At 41.6% G+C, this 20,671-nt stretch overlaps 1 protein-coding gene across 3 annotated transcripts in view; it reads right to left on the bottom strand.

The window, feature by feature from the left end:
• Positions 1-257: 257 nt before the first annotated feature.
• The window catches only part of ELMO1 (engulfment and cell motility 1), a 536,712-nt gene continuing 516,298 nt past the window's right edge, over positions 258-20,671 (bottom strand). For all 3 annotated transcript variants that reach the window (XM_004418819.3, XM_087429603.1, XM_087429606.1), the window contains 3 exons: positions 18,339-18,421; positions 7,585-7,662; positions 258-1,654 (listed from right to left, as the gene is read on the bottom strand). In XM_004418819.3, coding sequence (XP_004418876.1) covers positions 1,454-1,654; positions 7,585-7,662; positions 18,339-18,421 — 362 coding nt within the window. In that variant the 3' untranslated portion in view covers positions 258-1,453. The remainder of the gene's footprint in view (positions 1,655-7,584; positions 7,663-18,338; positions 18,422-20,671) is intronic.

The following is a 20,671-nucleotide window of genomic DNA, read 5'->3' on the forward strand; positions in this document are numbered from 1 at the left end:
CACAGCGTGTCTGATTTTCTCAGCGAGTTGAAATGGTCTTCTTAGAAGCAACATTCTTTATTGATGCATAGAGCCTATACTGACCTAGCAATGGTCAAGTCCCCTGGGCCAGTGCTTTTCAAACTTTATGTGCACACGAACCACCTGATTCTGTGGGTCTGGGGTAAAGCTGAAAATGCTGCAGTCCTAACAAGCTCCCAGGTGATGCTGATGACTGAGCAGCAAGAACTTAATTTACCAAATCAAAACACCAGCTCCCCAACTCATCACAATTAATTTTATTCCACAGCATGTTTAAGGGAAGGTTATTCTCAGGAAGATGTTTAGGATTAAAATAATTAAAAAAAAAATGGAAAGTACACACATTTATGTATCTCTTCTTTTCATTAAATATATATCTGTTTGGCAAAAAATGTTAGACTCTTTTATACAAAAACAAAGCAAAAAAAAAAAACCACCCCAAACCCTTGCAAATTGTCAACACCTGTAATAATTACACTGATGTAAACTTGGATGTCTGACAGCTTGACCATCCTGTGGAAACTGTATTGCAGCAGAAGCCCCCAGGAGAATGTAACACCAAACCCTTAGATAGCAACTGCTGGTCCTAGAGGCATTTAGGTTTAGTATGTTAGAGATGGAGCATGACAACTGATTTCACCATTTGTGCTTTCAGCTAAGGGGCTAGGAGGGTGTGTGGAAATGAAGAAGGCAGGTCTAGGCTGGGGCCAGGAGAGGAAATCCAAGACTAGCTGGCGAGAAAGGAAGGTTGGCCACGGTCACAGTGCAGATGCAGATGCGAAGTGGGCACGGGACCTGTGGACTGTGTCTGGGAGACCGAGTGCTGGCGAGAACTAGGATGAGGCTGCTGCTGCTGCTTTTGGAACCCAGAGAAGAACAGGGCAAGACAAAGGCCGGGATGAAAGAGGGAGGGGATTTGAAAGCAGATTTCAATTCACATGGAACTGGTGGTGTAAGCCGACTCTAGAGAGAAGGGGAATGAGGAGGTGGTGTTTGGTCTTCTCAAGTAGCGAGGCTGTTTCTTCCAGACACAAGCCTTGGGGCACTCCCCTCAGTCTGGCGGGCAGGTTTTGGGGCAGTCTTGTGCTGCTGGCTTTCATACCCCATGAAGGAAGGACGTGCCTGCTGGGGTTAGGATGGAAGGGCCCTTTGGCTCTCTTATTGGCAGTGGATCTTGCTCTTCTCCCACCAGTAGACTGCAGCAATGGGAAGTGACCTAAAGCGATGGAGTCCAGAAACAGGATCAGGGTGGTGAGCAAGATGCCAGGTAGGGGCAGAAAAATGCCAGGGCTAGAGGTGAGGCCAAAGAAAGTGTTGACCCACAGCTTCCCTTTACCACAAGAGGATTCCAAGGCGTGGGCGTGTTTTCATTCTTCTCTCCTGTTAGCTAGATTTTCCAGTTTTGAAGGGGGTGCTTCTGGGCCCGGCCACTTCAGTTACAGTCATAGACGAAGTCATAGTTGCTGGGCTCCTTGGGGATGGGTGGGGGTGCATCGGGGATCTGAATGTTTTCCAGGTCGAGGAGGCGGAGCTTGATCTCCATGCTGAGCAGGGTGTCCAAGTCATTCTGCGTCAGGTCACTCATCATGTCTTTCCCCAGCAGTGCATTCAGCCCATCCGTCCAGATACAGTACTGGTGGGAAAGGAGGTGACAATGATAACTACTGATGACAATTATAAGAGTAGTAACAACAGCTACCACTTACTGATTACTCAACATGTTCTAGGCTCTGTCCTAAGCGCTTTGCCTACATCGTCATTTAATATTCACAACATCTCTAAGAAGTTGACACTTCTGTTATCTTCTCTGTTTTACAGATGAGGGAACTGAGGCACAGAGAAGTTGAGTAACTGGATAGTATGTGGAGTGGGTGGGATTTGAACCTATGTAATCTGACTCCAGTGCCTGCACTCTTCTGTGCAAAGAATGCCTCCCTACACAAGAGCAGGAGGATTTGACTTCTCTAGGACTGTGCAACATAATATCTCTAACATCCCATCAGTGAGTCTATGATTTTAAGGTATTGGTGGAATATACCCCAACACTCCTGCACTCAACTTTAGGTCAAGTTTGCTTCTTTCCTTTGCTTCTTTCCTGACTCCAATCATGGTTCCTAGCACAGTAGCTAATCTCTGCCTATCCTACCTGATTCCTAGCACTCACAATGACAGCCCCATCCCACTCTGGAGCCAATGGTAGTTCCACCTTTGCATTTATCAATGCAAAAGTGCTAGGAAAAAGTCTTCTGTTGCCCAATGTGTGGTAGACAAAATGGCTAAAATTATTGGGTGATCTTAATGGGAGGTGGGTTGGCTGCCTGTTTGGGGACCTCTTCTGCCTGGCTCTCCAGTTCCCAAGATTTCTCTCCTCCAGGTCTTGGAGTGTGGTCCCTGGGGACATCACCTGTTTTGGAAAGCCCTCCAGAGTACCCAACTAAGCATTTCTTCCTTTCTCATAAAATTCATCATGCCCTTTGCCTCCCCAGTAGACTATGAACTCCTTGAGGAAAGGAACTATGCTTTGTTTATCTGAGGACTTGCCTTGCTCTTGTCAGCTTCCCTCTCAGAGGCTGAAGTCATGCCAAGACCTGGTATTGGAGCTTGATACCTGGTAAAAGAACTAGCCTCTGCTGCCAGTATCTCAGAAAACTGCCTGCATCTGGATGTTATACTCTACTCACATGTTAGGATGGCCTAGTCCTATACAAGACCTCTATGATATCAATTGCTCTGCTCTTCCTGTAGGACAGTCTTCCTTCTACCACGTGCTCTAGATCTGCCCTCACTGGGTCAGGTTGAAATTCCAGACCCTAGTTAGTTGATCTCAACATAAAAGTACTACAAGACTGCAAGCACTATACAAATCTTAAGTCATAGTGATGTGACGTAAATTGACCATAATGCACGTCAACAGCACCACTTTTTAAGCTGAGGAGGTGCCCCATGGGTGTATTATGAGGCCCAAGTCTGAGTAGTACAGCCCTGAACTGTAGAACTTTGGTTCTGCCTTGGCTATGTGATCTCAGCCAAAGCGTTTAACCCATCTAAACATCAGTTGAGTGCTAAGGGGTTTCTGGAAGTATTAGGGTGCTCAAGAATACCTTGCATTAGATTCTGAACACATCTAAACATTCATTTCCTCATAAATAACTTGATAAAAATAGATACTAGGTTCTACCCTCGAGATCCTTATCTTGTAGATCTTTGGTGAGGATGTTTTATTTAGAAAAGTTTCCAGCTAATTCTGATGTACCTCCAGATATGGGTACCACTGAACTCTGTGCTCTCTAAGGCCCCTCCCAGCTCTGACACTGTTTCATTGTAAATCCCTAAGCCCTGGGGATTACTGCTTTTTGTACACAGCCTTCTCAGTCCTGGCTAGCTTCCTAGTACAGATTAATTTAACCCACAGGAACACTTCTGTGGTGCTTTTCTTTTGAAAAGCAGCAGGCACAGAAAATTTTATTAAAAAGCACATTGACCAATAAATAAAAACTGTATAGTACTGAATCTGAGTTTGAAGTATCAGTATGAACTTATCATGTATTTTGTCTTAAGAAAAAGCATAACTCCTAGCTCTTGGCACAAAAAGACCTAAAAATAATGACGAACCAAGTTGTAATAAGCACATCTAATGCCCAGATTCAGGCTGCTAAATACCATTTCCTATGAAAAGGAACCAAGGATCCATAGAGAAAAGGCTGGAAATGTATAAGAGGAGTCTGGAATATCTTGTCATACCAGAATGCCCAAAAGCTGTCAAAGACATCTGGAATCATGTCAATAGGAGTCAGAAGCCAACCGGAAGGTGATCCTACTTTCTCTAGATAAGATAATCTGGACACTGATAATGACAATAACTGCAACTTACTGAAACACAAATATGTTTAAATCCATAACTTCGTAATGGTACTCAAACACCAAAAACACCTCATTGGTCTCTTTTGGAAGATGCTCATTATTTTGAAAACTGGTAAAGGGAATCAAGTATTTATCCTGCCTATCATATATAAATTGTATGGCCTCAGAGTAATCAAAGAGTTGATGAAGCCAGTGTCTCTTTATGTAACAATCCCACTAATAAATGAAGAAGGAATGACAGAACTGGGATATCAACCTTTTCCAATGTCTAGTGAATCCAAGGATTGAGGCAATAATCATCAACAGCTGCTAATATCCTCAAAAGAGAGACAACCAGACACTATGTAAGAACACACCAGTGCTGCTTAAAGTTGAGCCTGAATTTGATTAATCCTCTAACTACCACTTAGTAGGAAATACAGGAGACAGATAAACATGTGAAATGATAGCACAGGTTGTGATAGGAAGAATAATACCCTCCTTTCAAATAAGACCATGTCCTAATCCCTGGAACCTGTATGTTAGGTTACATAGCAAAGGGAATTAAGGTTGCTAATCAGCTGACCTTAAAAAAGGGAGATTATCTGGGATTGTCCAGGTGGGCCCAATGTAATCACAAGGGTCCTTAAAAATTGAAGAGGGAAACAGAATAGGAGTGAGAGAGAGACAGAGGTGAGACAGAGAGAGAGATTTGACTATGGAAGAGGAGGTCAGGATGATGTGGTGTGAGGACTCAACCCACCATTGCCATAGATGGATGGAAGCCATGAGCCAAGGAATGTGGGTGGCCTTGAGAGGTAGAAAAGGTGAGGAAATGGATTTTCCCCTAGAGCCCTTCTAGGGGCTCTAGAAGGGCTAGGAATTAAGCCCTTCTAATACCTTGATTTTAGCCCAGAAAGATCTGCATCAGACTTCTGACCTCTAGAATTGTGAGATAATAAATGTTGTTTTAAGCCACTAAATTTGTGATAATTCGTTACAGCAGCCACAGTAAACTAATACAAAGAATTACAATTAGCAAAATCTAGACTATTGGCAATGTTACCAGACAGATGACTTGGTTTTTTCAATGAAAAAATTGCAAGGAAATGGCTCACAACAGACAGGGAGAGGAATCTATAGATGTAAGCAACCTGAAGAAACATGTTAACCAATTGCTATGTATGGATCTTATTTGGATTCTGATCTGAATAAAGTGTAAAAGAAAAAATAAATAAGACAATTGGAGAAATCTGAAAAGTGACTGTATATGGTGGTATTGAAACTTTATAAAATTGGGTGTGATAATGGTATTGTAGTTATGTTTCAAAATGGACATTTTTTTTTGTGAGGAAGATCGGCTGAGATAACATCTGCCAATCCTCCTCTTTTTTTTGCTGAGGAAGACTGGCCCTGGGCTAACATCCACGCCCATCTTCCTCTACTTTTTATGGGACGCCACCACAGCATGGCTTGACAAGCGGTGCGTCAATGCGTGCCCGGGATCCGAACTGGGGAACCCCAGGCTGCCGCAGCAGAGTGTGCACACTTAACTTCTTGCGCCACCAGGCCGGCCCCTCAAAATGGACTTTTTATGACTAGATGCACACAGGAATATTTACAAATAAAATGATATGATATCTGGATTTGCTTTAAAAACAATCAGGGCGAGGGGGCAACTGGGTGTGAGTCGGGGTACAGATGAAACCAGATTGGCCATGAATGGATAATTGCTGAGGCTGAGTGATGGGCACTGGCAGGGAGCTGTGAGTTCAGGTCCTGCTTTCTCCCTTCCTAGCTACACAGTGCAGGGGCCAAAGAGAAGGGTGTCTGGAGCAAGATTGCCACGGTTTAAATCCCAGCTTTATCACTTACCATTTGTTTTACTCTGGACAAGTTTCTTAACCTCTCTGTGCCTCGTTTCCCTCTTTTATAACATGGGGATAATATTAGGTTGTTTCTTTTAGAATTATATGAGGATTAAGTGAGATGAAGTACTTAAAGCACTAAATAGTGCCCGGCACAGAGTAAGCCAGGCTAGTTATAATTACTATTGTCTTTACTATTGTTGAGGCACGCAATTTTGGGAGGGCTTTCTCTCCTTATTTGATAAATGAGGCTATCTGTAATAGAACTTTCTATTTTATGGGATGATTATGCAAATAAAATGAGGTAATAGATATGACAGTGGTCTGAAGAAATTAAAAGTGTTCACAAGGGTATGGCATTTTGTTCCTCACTAAATCAATAAAAAGTGGCAGATGTGAATAAAAATTTGGCAGTCCCAGGATGTTTTTCCTTATCTGGAATTAATGTGTACTCAGGAAAACAGCCTTGCCTAGATTTAAATAACATCCATAGTTCTACTCTTTTAAGTAGTTTTCTATACAGCTTTATATATCTTGAATATGGTGGCCTGGGTACAACCACAATTTTATTTAAAAAAAGAAACAGTAGGACACAGTATCTATTTTCAGGAAGATGAAGACAAAGTCATACCCTTCTGCAAACTAAATGTCAAGTAACACAGAATTATATTTAAGTACCATTCTAAATGCAGGATTTGTCTCTAATCTTTCCTGTCTCTTTGGGATGTAAAATTTTATTCAAAAGCTTCAAACCAGTGAAAACCAGACACTGAATAACTTCTAAATGAGCTAAGTCTCCTGGGGAAATGGGGAACAAAAGTCAGAATCTATTAAAATGTTCCTTTCTAAAAGTTGTTATGCAACCACACACAAAACAAAAATTTGAATGGTATCATCTAAAAATAAGAGTTTCAAGCATGATGTTGGGTTCTAGTTTATAAGAGAAAAAGTTAATCATAGCTCCTACTTCTTCTTACAAATGCATTTTCCTAGATTTATGCTAAATATTTTAAATATAGCTGACAGTGTGCTTCAAGAAGAGAAACAAATTATACATATAACAAGATGTCAAAAAGGAATAAAAGCATCTCAAAAATAAAATTCCAACAGCAGAGACAGCCCTAAACCTCTTAAAATAACTTAAAGAAACATGGTAGAAAACCTACTTCATCAAAGGTTTTAAAGAATAGACACAAGTTTATCTTGGGAAAACCCTGACCAAAAATTAAATATTCAATGAAAACCAAAGCTGTAACCAGGGCCCCCTCTTCCTCCACAATTACGCCCTTGCTGTGTATGAAGCACGTGTACGTTCTTTTTCTTAACCATGAACTATCGATCAAGCTAGTAAGAAGCTGAACCTGTCATAACTGGCAGTTTTTCAAGAGGTTTCCACTCTATTCCAGTCAACGAGATGTTTCTTTGTTCATGATTTTTCTCAGGCAGGCTCTTTTTTTTTTTTGTGAGGAAGATCAGCCCTGAGCTAACATCCGTGCTAATCCTCCTCTTTTTGCTGAGGAAGACCGGCTCTGAGCTAACATCTATTGCCAGTCCTCCTCCTTTTTTTTCCCCAAAGCCCCAGCAGATAGTTGTACGTCATAGTTGCACATCCTTCTAGTTGCTGTATGTGGGACGCGGCCTCAGCATGGCCGGAGAAGCGGCGTTGGTGCGCACCCGGATCAGAACCCGGGCCGCCAGCAGCGGAGCGCGCGCACTTAACCGCTAAGCCACGGGGCCGGCCCAGGCTTTTTTTTTTTTTAAACGAAATTTCTTTCTTTCCAGTATTTTTCTCCTGCTTGTTTTTCTCGAGAAAATGTGACATTTTCTCATAAATTAACCCCACGGAGACCCTTACCTCATGCTTGTCCGGAGCTATGAAGTTCAGCTGGCAGTTTGAGTCGTACAAGATGGAGAAAGCAAGCTCAAGCACCTCCTACAAGAGATTGGAGAAAACACCACATTCAGAAAAATCGGCACATTCGTTTTGCAGTTGCAAATGGCTGCAGACTGAACATGGCGTAGGGCCTACAGCGTGTCCCGCCAAGAGGAGCAGCAGTGAGGCTGACGGGAGGAAGGAGCACGTTTGTCAAGGTTCACGGCACATTTCCTTCTCTCTATTCAGGGGAGGTCTGCAGGAACCATCGCATTGAATTCTCAAGACAGTCTATGTAGCAAGTGTTACCATTCCTCCTTTACGAGAAGGACCTTAGAGAGGTTAAATGAGTTGTCCAAGGCGACACAACCCCAAAGCTGTGCTACTCTCCTTTCTTCAGCATCTCCCTTCCAGGGAGACCATTAACAGTAAACCCTTTCCCAATCAGCAGCAATAAGGGCTGCTCTATCTTTGATCACATCCAAACAGACAGATGCCCAAAGGGGTTTGAACTTCCTAAACCATGGAAGCTATGCAGGAAGTAATGAGGCTTCTAGGTGAATCCGTTATCTTTAGGCAACATGTGTGTCCTTTGATCTTTGAACTACTGTATAGCAAAGGCTACACAAAACCTAGATTTTATTCTATAGTAGCTGCAGGGTATAAAGGAGAAGCATGGTCCCAATGTCAGAATCCCTGGGTTCATTCATTGGTGAGTGTCTTTTGAGTGCAGATGATGAGCCAGACCCAGAGGACCAAGGACTAAGTGACACTATCATTTCATTGTAGCTGAATGACCTTGGCCAAGACACTCAGTATCGTGTCTAATATGTACATTAAAATATACTTCTCAAATTGTGCACACTGTACAATACTGGGTACAAGATTATTCTACTGGTCTGAGAAGCCAACAGGATACAACCTTTGGAAGACAAGAGTCATCGCACATCTCAACACCCTAACGACTCCTAATGTGCAGGGGAAGGGCCAAGGGTATCCACATCAGTGCTCTGCATTGTTATAACACACACGTGCTAGCCTACTTTCCTTCTTGGTGTCTTTATTAGGCACCACTGATGACCGCCCTTCTTCCCCCTGTTGCACTCTCAGTAACTGCCCATGCACAAGACATTCTTTCTTAGGTGGACAGATCTCACCACATCATTCTCTGCCTTAACATTTGTCAGAGGATTTGCCTTTGGCCAGTAACTCACAGTAAGAATGCCCGAGAAAGAAGAGGGAAGGCAGAAAGATGAGGTCAATGCCTCCAGATTTTAGAATTTCAGATGGGTTAAAGAATTCTTCCAAAGTGAACTCCGAAGGCCCAATGTTAGCTGGATGCCTCTCCTGACACAGTCAACCATCAGGCTATTCGTGGCTCTCATGGAGTTCCTCTGTGTCTCGCTTGCCTCCAGCTGTCCCCTCATTAAGAGGGAGCAGCTCTTGTTCTGAGTCCAGATCTACCAGAATCTTACACTCTCACGGCCTCCTCACCCTGTCAGAAATAGAAACAAGTGAAGAAAAGAATGCCAAGTCATGGGATGGGAGCTATTCTGCAAAACTAGCCCTCTCCTCCTTTTTCATTTTTTCTTGCTTAAGCCTCCGTTCAGGCCTGCCCAGTGAAGACTGATAACATTAAAAAGAGCTCACTAAAACAAACAAACAAAAACAATTTTTCCATTAAGTTTGGTCTCTCTCTTTGTTCTTTTAATGAAAATGGCCATGGGCCCTACCAGTGGTACCATAATTTGGTGTCATTCTTTTAAAAAAACCAGTAAGGCAATCTATATCAAGAACCAGGGATCCCATTCCTGGGTTAGTCCTAAAAAAACTCAAAAGCAAGCAAAAGCAATATACATTATTATCTGTAAGAATATAATATGAGAAAGTAAATGTCCTCCTTTCTTTGGGTAAATCATTAAAGAAATCACAAATTAGCAACTCAGAGAATTATACTCAGCCAGCCATTCAATATGATAATTATTAAGATCTGAAATTCAGTGAAAAAAAGCAGGAGAAATGAACATTATTTACATACTGATCACCATTATGAGCAATGTCTTCTTGTGGACAGACGCTGGAAGCAAACATGTGAAATGAAAATAACTATGTTAAGGTGCTCAGATCATAGGGGATTATTTTCTTCTTTCAAAAAACTTAAAACATTTTTTTCAATAAAATGTTAAGCTCTAGTCTCATAAATTTATAAAAATTGTTGTTCTTAGATTATGAACATTGATATAAATGATGATTTCCTAATATTAGTGTCATTCATTGGAAGACTCTCTGACTCATACTTAGAGACTGGAGAGAGAAAGGACAGCATGGGCTTTGCTTTTGAACAACGAGTCAGTATATTACAGGAGCACTAGGTGACCTTCACAGGGCAACAGGAAAAGGTGAAATTCACAAATGGATTTCCCCGCTGACGCTCGACACCTGCTGCTTTGCTTAGGGCAGTCACATGGTTAATCATCTCCTTGCCAACGACAGCTGGCGTGAACATCATCAGAGCCCAGACGCAGCCTCTTGACTAGGTGCTGAAGTCAGTTGAGATCAGAGTGTGAGTGCGGTTGTCCTGCAGGACTTTCTCCTCTGCAGGGGCACGGAGAAGGAAGAAAAAGAGAGGGCCTGAAGACTTTGGGCTTTGCCTTCTAAGGCATATATCAGTGAAGATGGGAATGAGTGAAGCTGTCATGACCTAGATTCCTGATAAAACACCGCAGGAAATGGAAAATTCGTGAGAATGTCAATCTCCACTTTAATTTCACCAAAGCTGCCTGGGAGGGGTAGGAGGAATTAAATCTCTGAACTGCACACCTGCGTGAAAGGCTGATATCATGTATAATGAGTTTTATTGACATCTCTGGCTGGTTGTCATTGAGTCATTGGTGGAGGTCAGCTGTTCAGCACTCAGAGCAGGGAGGCTGCAGAGCTGGGAGAGATGGCACCTCTCGGGCTAACACTCCAGAAGCTGCCACCTGTCCAAACTGTCTGTGAGGGAGAGTGGTGCCAGGAGGTGGTGGAGTGAGCGGTCACAGATCTCTGGCAGTGTCCCCCTCAGGGCCCTCTTGTCATGCACCACAACACTCACTTAGACAGCTGATGCTCTGGGGCTTCACTACTCACTACCGAAGGTCTTTTATTCTCTCTGGATTTAATTCAGTGAAAAATTATGTCCAGGAGCAGCTTATCTCCATCCTCTGTTCCGCTAATTCACATCTCCCACGTCACCACATAAAGGAAGGCCCAGGATGGATAACTTCTGGTGATAGAGGAGGCAGGAAGAACTGAACATCCTTCCATGCCCTGGGGCCTCTGACCCTGTACTCAATCCTCTGGCCCTGAGACTAGTGACAAGGCACGCTGGGTCACGGGATGCTCAGAGAAACTCTAGGAATGAATGGCGCCTTGGTTTGGGGCCTGACATCATCCGTGGGTCAAATAATGTATTGATTGAATATAAAAGTAGAGTTTTATACAACATATTTTCAGTATACAGCACTGGCTGCAATTCCTTATATTGTTTTGGGGTGACTTGCCTCATTTGGCCATTTTTCCTAGCATTCACTTTAACTATGTTGGTTCTCCACCATCTGTCTAGGTCATCATGAGGGTGAAGCATTTTGATTAAAGACACAAGAAATAACTTGGCATGTGTATGTGCTAAATGTGGCCATAGAAACAGTAGTAGATTTCATAGCTATAATGCATTGCTGCTCATCTACACATCTATGAGTTTGCCTATTTTAGAAGGCAAAAATCACTCATTCATATAGTACATAATAATAGAGGATATTACCTTCTTCAGGCAGGTATAACTTTCTGGCCCCAATCTATCTTAGCATTATCAGTCAATTGTTCTCCGACTCATTTTCTTCTCTCTGTCCCCATCAATCCTATCCTCTGAATTCAGTGTTTCTCAGAGGATGCTCTTTCATATGTTGAAAGACCCCTCTGTCTTTTCACACATTCTTTCCTCCTCCTAGAACGTCTTCCCCTCACTTCTCCACCTGATCAATTCCTTTTCAAAATCCGGCTCTGATATCATTTCCTCCATGAGCCTTTCTCAAGTCTCCCAGGCGCTCCCTGTGTTTAAATTTACTGGGGCATAGACAACATTGGATTGTAATTGCATGTTGATACATAAGACTTCTATCTCCTAGACACCCAAGGACAGGGGTCAGGTCATATTAATCTTTGGATTCCTACCACCTGGCACAGGCCTGGTATAAAGAAGATACTCAATACAGTTACTGAATGAATGACGAATGAAGTAAATCCGAATAAAAGGCCTTTTGGTTAAGACAAGGGTTTTCAAGCTGATGCTAGAACATCAGCTTCTAGTATTCTGCTTCTTATTTCAGGTTCATGAATCACACTGGAAAAATAAACGCTGGATTCTGGGACATGGTGAGATGGAAGCTTCTCTTATGTCAAATGTATTCCTACCTGAATCAGTGAGATCTGGTGAGATCTTCCCTCTGGTGATTATGTGTTGAGCCCGAAATTCAGTGGGATAAGCACCAGGAATGCCCATTTTCAAAGATACAGCAACAAATCAACTTTATTTTATAAATTACGGAGTTTAAATTTAGAATCCTTAAAAATCAAATTCTTCCAATTGAATTTCCATTCACCCATGACAATTCTTCTCAAGTCTCATAAATTTCCTAATCACTCTGTGAAGAAGCCAGTAGTTGTTGCCTCCACGGAAGTTCTCCTGTTGCACCAACCTCTGTTAAACACACTAGACTCTAAGCTCCAGGAGGACAGGGCCAGGTCTGCCCTATTCACCACTCCATGTCCAGAGCTCATCAGAACTCAGGTGCTCTGATGCTGATTGAATGAATGACTCAATGAATAAATGCCTCTGCCTCAAGGAGAAGGAGCAGTTCCTTTCCTTTTTCTATTCCCAAGCCCTTAGACAGTGCCCGGCATATCAAATGTTGAATGAATGAGAAGTACCGTCAGTTACCAATATTTTTCTATTAATAAAGTGTCTCCCTTATGGATGCTAATGTCTCAGTTTGCCTTGCTCAGCCATTAAGCTAACTGAAAGTCCTGTGGCACAAATTGTCAGAACCTACTCTCTAGCTGGAAAAACCATCTGAAGAGCCAGCAACAGACCTCAGTTGCTGCCCACTACCATGCACTGACAGAGCTCCTGGATACATTTTGGTTAACTCTCCTTTTAAGCTGCAGGTCTCCCCTTTCCTACCCAGAAGTCCCAGAGGTAGGGAGAAGCAGGCCTCTGGAATATTGGGAGAAGGGGTGTGGGTGTGGACGGTTGAGGACGTAAATTCTTAGAACTGTGGGTTTCCTTTCTGTCTTGATATTTTGTCTGATGAACCAGGTGTATGAACTATTAGCATTGCAAGACAAACAATTTTCACGTGTATGCAAATGAAAGAGCCAGGCTGGCAACTGCGTCTCTCAGCCCTTAAGGCAGCCTGGAAGAGCCTGGGGGTGGCTGGAACATCTGGGCCAGTGAATCTTAGGAAGTAGCCTCCTCTTGCAGTCTTATCTGTGTGTTTATAGCAATGTGCTCCACTCATCCATCCATCCATCCATCCATTCATCCATCCATCCATCCATCCATCCATCCATCCACCCATCCATCCACCCATCCAACCATCCATCCATCGATCCACCCATCCACCCATCCATCCAACTATCCATCCAATTTCCTATGATTGCCATGATACTTAAAAATAAAGTTGGAAAATGTCACTTAGTTTGTTTTGCTGATCTTCTCTAAGGGGAGAGGAGTCTGATACAGGAAGCCCAAATTCACCCACACATATCATATGGTCAAATGAGATCATCATCTCCACACCTGTTTTGATATTGGTAACTTGTGTCTTCTCTCACTTTTTCTTGGTTAGTCAGGCTAGAAGGTTACCAGTTTTATTCATCTTTTCCAAGAATGAAGTTTTAATTTTGTTGCTTTTCTGTACTGTTTTCCTGTTTTCAATTTCATTGAATTCTACTCTAATATTTATTATTTCTTTTCTTCTGCTTCCTTTAGGCATAAATTGCTCTTCTTTCTCTAGTTTTCTAAGGTAGAAACTTTATTAACTTTAGATCTTTCTTCTTTTCTAATATGTGCATTTAATTCTACAAATTTCCTTCTAAGCATTGCTTTTGCCCCGTCTTGCATGTTTTGATAAGTTATATTTTCATTCTGTTTAGTTTAAAATATTTTTAAATTTCTCTTGAGACTTCTTCTTTGAACTATGGGTAATTAGAAGTGTGTTCTTAAATTTCCAAATATTTAGGGGGATTTTCCAGCTATCTTTCTGTTACTGATTTTTAGTTTAATTTCATTGTGATCTGAGAACATACTCTGTATGATTGCTGTTCTTTTAAACTTGTTAAGATGCATTTTATGGCCCAGAATGTAGTCTATGTTGGTGAATGTTTCCTGTGAGCTTGAGAAGAACGTGCATTCTGCTGTTGTCAGTTGGATTTTCTATTAGTGTTAATTTGATCAAGTTGATTGATGGTGCTATTCAGGTCATCAATATCCTTATTGATTTTCGGCCCGCTTGATCTATCAATTACTGACAGAGAGTTGTTGAAGTCTCCAGTATAATAATAGATTTGTGAATTTCTCCTTTCAGTTCTATTAGTTTTGCCTCATGTATTTTGATATCTTTGTCCATCCCATTACTTTAACCAATCTTTGTCTTTATATTTAAAGGGGGTTTCTTGTAGAAAACATACAGTTGGGTCTTGTTTTTTTTATCCCCTCTGACAATCTGTCTTTTAATTGGTGTATTTAGACCACTGACATTTAAAATGACTACTGATATCATTAGAATAATATCTGCCATGTTTGTATCTCTTTTCTTTTTGTTGCATTTGTTTGTTTCTTTTTTCTCTTTTTTTTTTTTTGTCTTCTATTTTGAGTATTCCAATTTCTCCCTCCTGTCCCTTGTGACTTTGCTGGCATTTATTTTACTTATCCATACACTATAAGCATTCAACACATTGTTATTATATTACTTTAAACTAAGAGTTATCTTTTAGATGGATTAATAATAGCAAAAATAAATATTTTTATTTTATCTTCATTTATTCTTTCTCTGATGCTCTTCTATTCTTACGGAGATCAAAGTTTCCGACCTATATAATTTTCCTTCTGGCTGAAGAACCTCTTTTAACATTTATTGCAGAGCAGGTCTGCTGGCAATGAATTTTCTCAGTTTTTGTTTTTCTGAGAAAGTCTTTATTTCTCCTTCTTTTGAAAGATAATTTCATTAGATATAGAATTCTAGGTTGGTGGGTTTTTTCCTTCAACACTAAACATTTCACTCTACTTTCTTCTTGCTTGCATAATTTCTGACGAGAGATCCACTTTAATTTTGATCTTTGTTCTTCTATAGCTATGGTGTTCTTCCCGCTCTGGCTTTCAAGATTTTTTTTCTTCGTCTTTGGTTTTCTACAGTTGGAATACAATATGCCTGGGTGTGATTTTTTGGGTATTTATCCTGCTTGGTGTCCTCTAAGCTTCCTGGATCTCTGGTTTGATGTCTGTCATTAATTTTGGAAGGTTCTTGGCCATTAAAGCTTCAATATTTCTTCTGCTCCATTCTCTTTCTTCTGGTATTCCAATGATATGTATGCTTTTCCTTTTGCAATTTTCTCTCAGTTCTTTGATGTTCTGTTTTTTTCATATTTTTCACTCTTTGCATTTCAGTTTAAAGTTTCTATTGACTCATCTTCAAGCTCATTAATCTTTTCCTCAGCCATGTCAAGTCTACTGATGAGCCAATTAAAAGCATTCTTTACTTCTGTTACAGTGTTTTTTATTTACATCCTTTTCTTTTGATTCATTTCTGGAGTTTCCATCTCTCTGCTTACATTACCCATCTGTTCTTTCATGTTGTCTACTTTTTCCATTAGTGTCTATAATGCTTTTAATCATAGTTATTTTAAATTCTCTGTCTGATAATTCCAACATCTGTGTCATATTTGAGTCCGGTTCTGATGATTGTTTTGTTTCTTCAGGCTGTTTTTTCTCACTTTCTGGCAGGTCTGTAATTTTTTGTTGAAATCTAGACATGTTGTATCAGGCAATAGGAAGTGAGATACACAGACCTTTAAAGTGATGATTTATGTTAATCTGGCAAGGAATTGAGATATGTTTAATGTTTGCTGTAGCTATAAGCGCCAGAGGCCTCAAATTCCTCTAATGTCCCTGTTTTTGTCTCTTCTCTTGACTTTGGGCTTCTCTAAGCACTACCCCTCAGAGAAAGTTTGCATCTTGCAGATATTTCAGCTATAATCCACTGTTATTATTTTGGAGTCCTGTTGGTTTGGTGGTAGGATATGGGTGATGGATAGCATTCTATAATTTTCCAATTAAACCTCTACCTTTTAGGGGTCCTATATCTTGTGGCTTTCACCTTCCTAAGTGTTTCTCCAGTGATAGAGCTTTTTTCCCCCTGCCTTCTTCCCTTTCCCCATGCTACAGAATTTCCTATCAATTTCCTTGAGGCTCTAACTGCTGTTGACTATGTCTTCTCCCCCTCCAAACCCACAGTTGAGACAGGAAGGCTAAAATGGGATGAAATGGGAGAAATTCCCTTCCCTTAGCTGGGAAAACAGTGTAGAGAACAGGACTTTGTTATGGAGAAGGCTCTGGCATATTTCATGATTACTTTTCCCTTTCCCCTCCCAGAGCTAATGGTGGTGGTGGGGGGTGGGTATGTCTTTCTCAGGTCTTCACTATGAGAATCTGCTAGGGTTACTGGAGGTAAAGCCCATGAAAGTATGCCCCCCCCAAGACTGCAACCCCCAAGAGTTTCTCACTGTCACACTAGCCCACACTCAGCCTAGAGAAATTCATCAGAATTGCCATTTAAGCGATCCTCCAGTTTATGGCTCCAGTGGATTCTGCTCCGGGTGAGCGGATCTGGCTGTGGCTCTCTGGATGCACATGACTCTCCAGATTCCAGGGTGGTGGTCTGCCCTCCAATATCAGTTCTCTGGTAGGCCCAAGAAAATTATTGATTTTCTTACTGTAAGAATAGGAGTGACAACTCCCAAGCTCTTTACCTGTTGGAGCTGAAACTGTAAGTCCCACCACACCTGTTTTACATAATTCTCTCTGTCCCTACTTAGAGTGCTTGGGTCCTGGCAGGCTGCTTTGCTGCCACCTACATCCCTCCTCCCCTCCTCTGGGTTATAGACTCTTGTTGCTGCCAATTTGCCCACATCATTTCCTGCTCAGCTCCAAGAGTTACATAACCTCAGCTGGAGCTGAGCAGAGCCAGTGCTCCTGAGATGGCGCTCTGCATATTAGGCAGTGTTGAAGGAAGGCAGCCCCACAGGAGGCAAGCCATGAAGGCTGGGGACTTGCCGCTAGAGTTAAGAATGCTCCTCTGGAATCTGATGAGCTATAGAATCCCTATTTCCCCACATGATGGAGAAGAGAGAAATGCTGTATAACAGATGACCCACAAACTCTTAGGCATGTCCTTGTATCACTATACTTGTTAATTAAGTGCAGTATATGATAGTGTTGTGGCAAGCTTGACAAAGAAAGAGTTCACATGGACTTGAGGTAAGTTACACTTATGTAACTTAAGAAGTAAAGGTCTTGCTATCAGCCTCCTTGGCAGTATCTGCTCCCCTCTGTCTTCCTAAACAGTACTTTTGTAGTAGTTTTGTTTTTCCTTAATCATAGATAGGGTCATTCTATGAAGACATGAATTCCTCTTTGTCTTATAATGTTTGAAATTACAGATCAGGGATTATTCACTTTAACTTTGATTGTAAGTAGGATATATATAATGTTGGTACTCCTCTTCGATACTGACACTGAACAGTAAAGAAGCAAACTATTGATCATTGTGATATTTTTGATACCAAGGTGGCTGGAGGTCCCAGATGAATCTGGATAACTTTGTTCACACATAGGTACTATGTATCAGAAGATGCCAAGAGGTATAAACAAAGAGTTGGCTCCCTTATGGCCTCTCCAAGGGCAAATACCTCCAAACTCGTGGCAAAGGAAATTCTTCCATCTTTTCAGAAAATGTCTCCTCCCACACCTTCTGTTATGGAACGTGGGCTGTCACGGCAAACAGCAGTTGGCAAACTAGGAGGAGAGGGTGAAAACTAGTGCAATGTGAAGAGGATTTAAGCAACATACACCTTTGGGGAAATTTTCTCCTTTAAGCTGGGTTTGGGCTATTTTACCATACTTTCCATGATGCTGAAGGATAGCAGGCCCTTAAAAGTTTTCTGAGATTTTTTTGAGTCATCTCATCTCTGCCTTTCCCAGGCTTCACTGAGACCGCAGAGAGGATACTAAGGGGGTGATAACATCAGGAGACAATGAAAGAGACTGGGGTGGAAGTCAGGGAAAGAAGAAAATGAATATACATGGGAGATTAGGAGAGGCCCAGAGAATGGATGAGGATGAGCAGAGAAGGAGAGGATGGGTGACAACAGTGAGAGGGCAATTCCTAGGGCTGGAAGTAGACAGGAAGTGAGGGAATGGAAGAGATGATGGGGATTAGACAAGTGATCAGGGAGAGAAAGAATAAGGCTAAGAGATGTGAAAGGAATCAGGAAAGGAAGAAGGAGAGCTGAGTAAGAGATGTGCAACTGCACGCGCACACACACATACACAAGCATTGCAACTAAAACGATCTGGGCCCACCGCAGTTGCTGACTGCATGGTGCAGACACAACTATTTGCAATAACTTGGAAACCATACCTTGTTTTGTTTAAGGGCACCTTTTTCTTTCATATGAGGGCAGTCCTTTCCCGTCACCACAGCTTTGATATCTGCCACTGGCACTGCAATTCATAAAAGGAAATGAAAGTAACTACACCATGTGAAAGCTTAGCTGTCATTAAAGAAGCCGGACTAAGCATCGAGTCTACTGGCACAGTTGCCATTCTCAGAAAGTACTGCAAAAAGAGAAAAGAAAAGAAGTGAAAAGAAGAAGAGAAGTCAGGCAGTGTCCTGGACTAGAAACTAAAACATATTTTTATATTCTGCTAAAAAGTATCCCTGGGGAGAAAAATCTATGATCATAAGCAGAATTTGGTTCTTCAAAACAAATATCTAAAAAAAAATCCCATCAATCATGTTGAAAGTGATGGTATTAGAATCAGCAGTAATAATAATAGTAATAGGGGTATACTAATTCTGATATTATGGAGGACATCTATGTGCCAGGAACAATGCTAAGTGCTTCACATATATTAGCATCTCTTGCTACAGAATCCACCTTGATTTAGTTTCTCAGTTTTGGACAACAAAGGAAAGCAGCCCTATTGCAAAATATTTATCTGCGTCTACACAGTCCTGAACTGTCACTCTCCAAATTCTCGCTCTCTACCATCTCATTAATTCTCACAACAGTTCTGTGAGACAGGTTTTATTACCCCTATTTTACAGACAACAAAACTAAACTCAAATAAAGGGACCACTCCTTTCTGAAAGGAAAATGGTAGCTGGTATTTATCTTGGCGATCCTGAGAATAATGCAGTTAGATAAAATGATGCTATCTCATGTCTTATTCAGGACTTGCAGGAACATAAAAGACATGGAAAGGTTTCTGCATCTAAAACTTTGGTTAAGATCATCTGAGAGAGAGAAGGCAGTAGGATGGTTTGGAATCTTAATTTAAAAAACTGTGAAGTCATCTGTCCCTCTCCAATCCCTAATTTTTCAGTCTCACAAGGGACTGTGAATCTAGGGGCCCACTTAGGATCTGTAGAAGCTTCCAGTAATCAATTACTCCAACTCCCTTAATGATGAAGATAATGAGAGATTTCATAATTAAAGTTCACACATTTTTATCGGGGAATTGGGTTGTGGGGGTGATATTTAGATCAAGTAAAATTATGAAACATATAGAATGTCAAGATGATACAAGAGGAAGGCCCTTTAAAAGGTAACATTTTCCAGGTACCCTAAAACTGCCAAGAACTTTGTCCAAATCTGTTGACACCTCTAGAGCTCACTCTAACCCCAGGGAAGAGTGGGCTGTGATGAACTCTTCTCAAAATCTCTGTAGGCATCCCTTGCTCTCTGTCCCACCATGTCTGCTTCTCCATCTTGCAGTCCTGACTCTAGAACCCTTTGGTAGACATTATTTGTACCCACTAATATCTGGCTTTCCTCTCCTTTGGGCGTACGGAAGACTACACTTCCTAGCAACTAGGTGGGGCCATATGATGAGTTCTGGCCACTGAAATGTGAGAGGCAGTGGCATGTCTCTTGTTTTGGTTAAGGCAGTGAAAAGTCCATGTCCGCCAACCTCTCTTCCCCAGTTGCAGAAACTGAACAGGCCACATGTCCTGACCAGATGGCGCAGCTATAGGATGGCAAAGCAGACACAGGCCTGTGTCCCTGAGTGACTTTGCGGAGTAGTCCTTTGACAACCCACGTCAGTTATGTAATGTGAGCAAGAAATAAACTCTTGTTGTCTTAGGCTACTGAGATTTTGGCATTGTGTGTTCCTGCAGCATAATGTAGTACTGCAGCCTACCCTGAGTGGCATAACCCTTTACCTTGGAAGCCTTTCCTGCCTCTGCTTGGCCCCTTTGGATTGGCATCTTCCTGTAATTGATCATCATGATTCCTCAACCTATCTTTGACCACAACCACTGACTTCAGCTCTCCTCAAATCCATTTTCATAACCAACAGTCAGCCCTGTTCCCCTCAGTGGCTGATCTGGCTGCCTAATCACTACCCCAGGAGGTGATATTTGGGCACTTTGGGAAGTTGGGTTTATTTTTCAATGGAAAGTCTACCATTGAAGTGAATTTGTGATATAATTTACATATCAACTCAAAAAAATCTCCTCAAGCTTCAGATGGAGTTTGAGTCACAAGTACCTTGTAGAAAGTCTTTTGTTGTATAATATATAACATGCTCAACAAACTAGAGAGTGTCTACAACTTATAAATAGTAAGTTATCCCTTGGCTTTGAAAACCCATCACGTGGAACGGGACAAGAATAACACAAAAATCCATCGTGGGAGCAGTCTTCAAAACCTCTAATGAGAAAGCTTCAGGGGAGAAAAGGCACTT

Source organism: Ceratotherium simum, chromosome 1 (assembly GCF_057802395.1).
Source record: "Ceratotherium simum simum isolate JZ-2026a chromosome 1, ASM5780239v1, whole genome shotgun sequence".
NCBI lineage: Eukaryota > Metazoa > Chordata > Mammalia > Perissodactyla > Rhinocerotidae > Ceratotherium > Ceratotherium simum.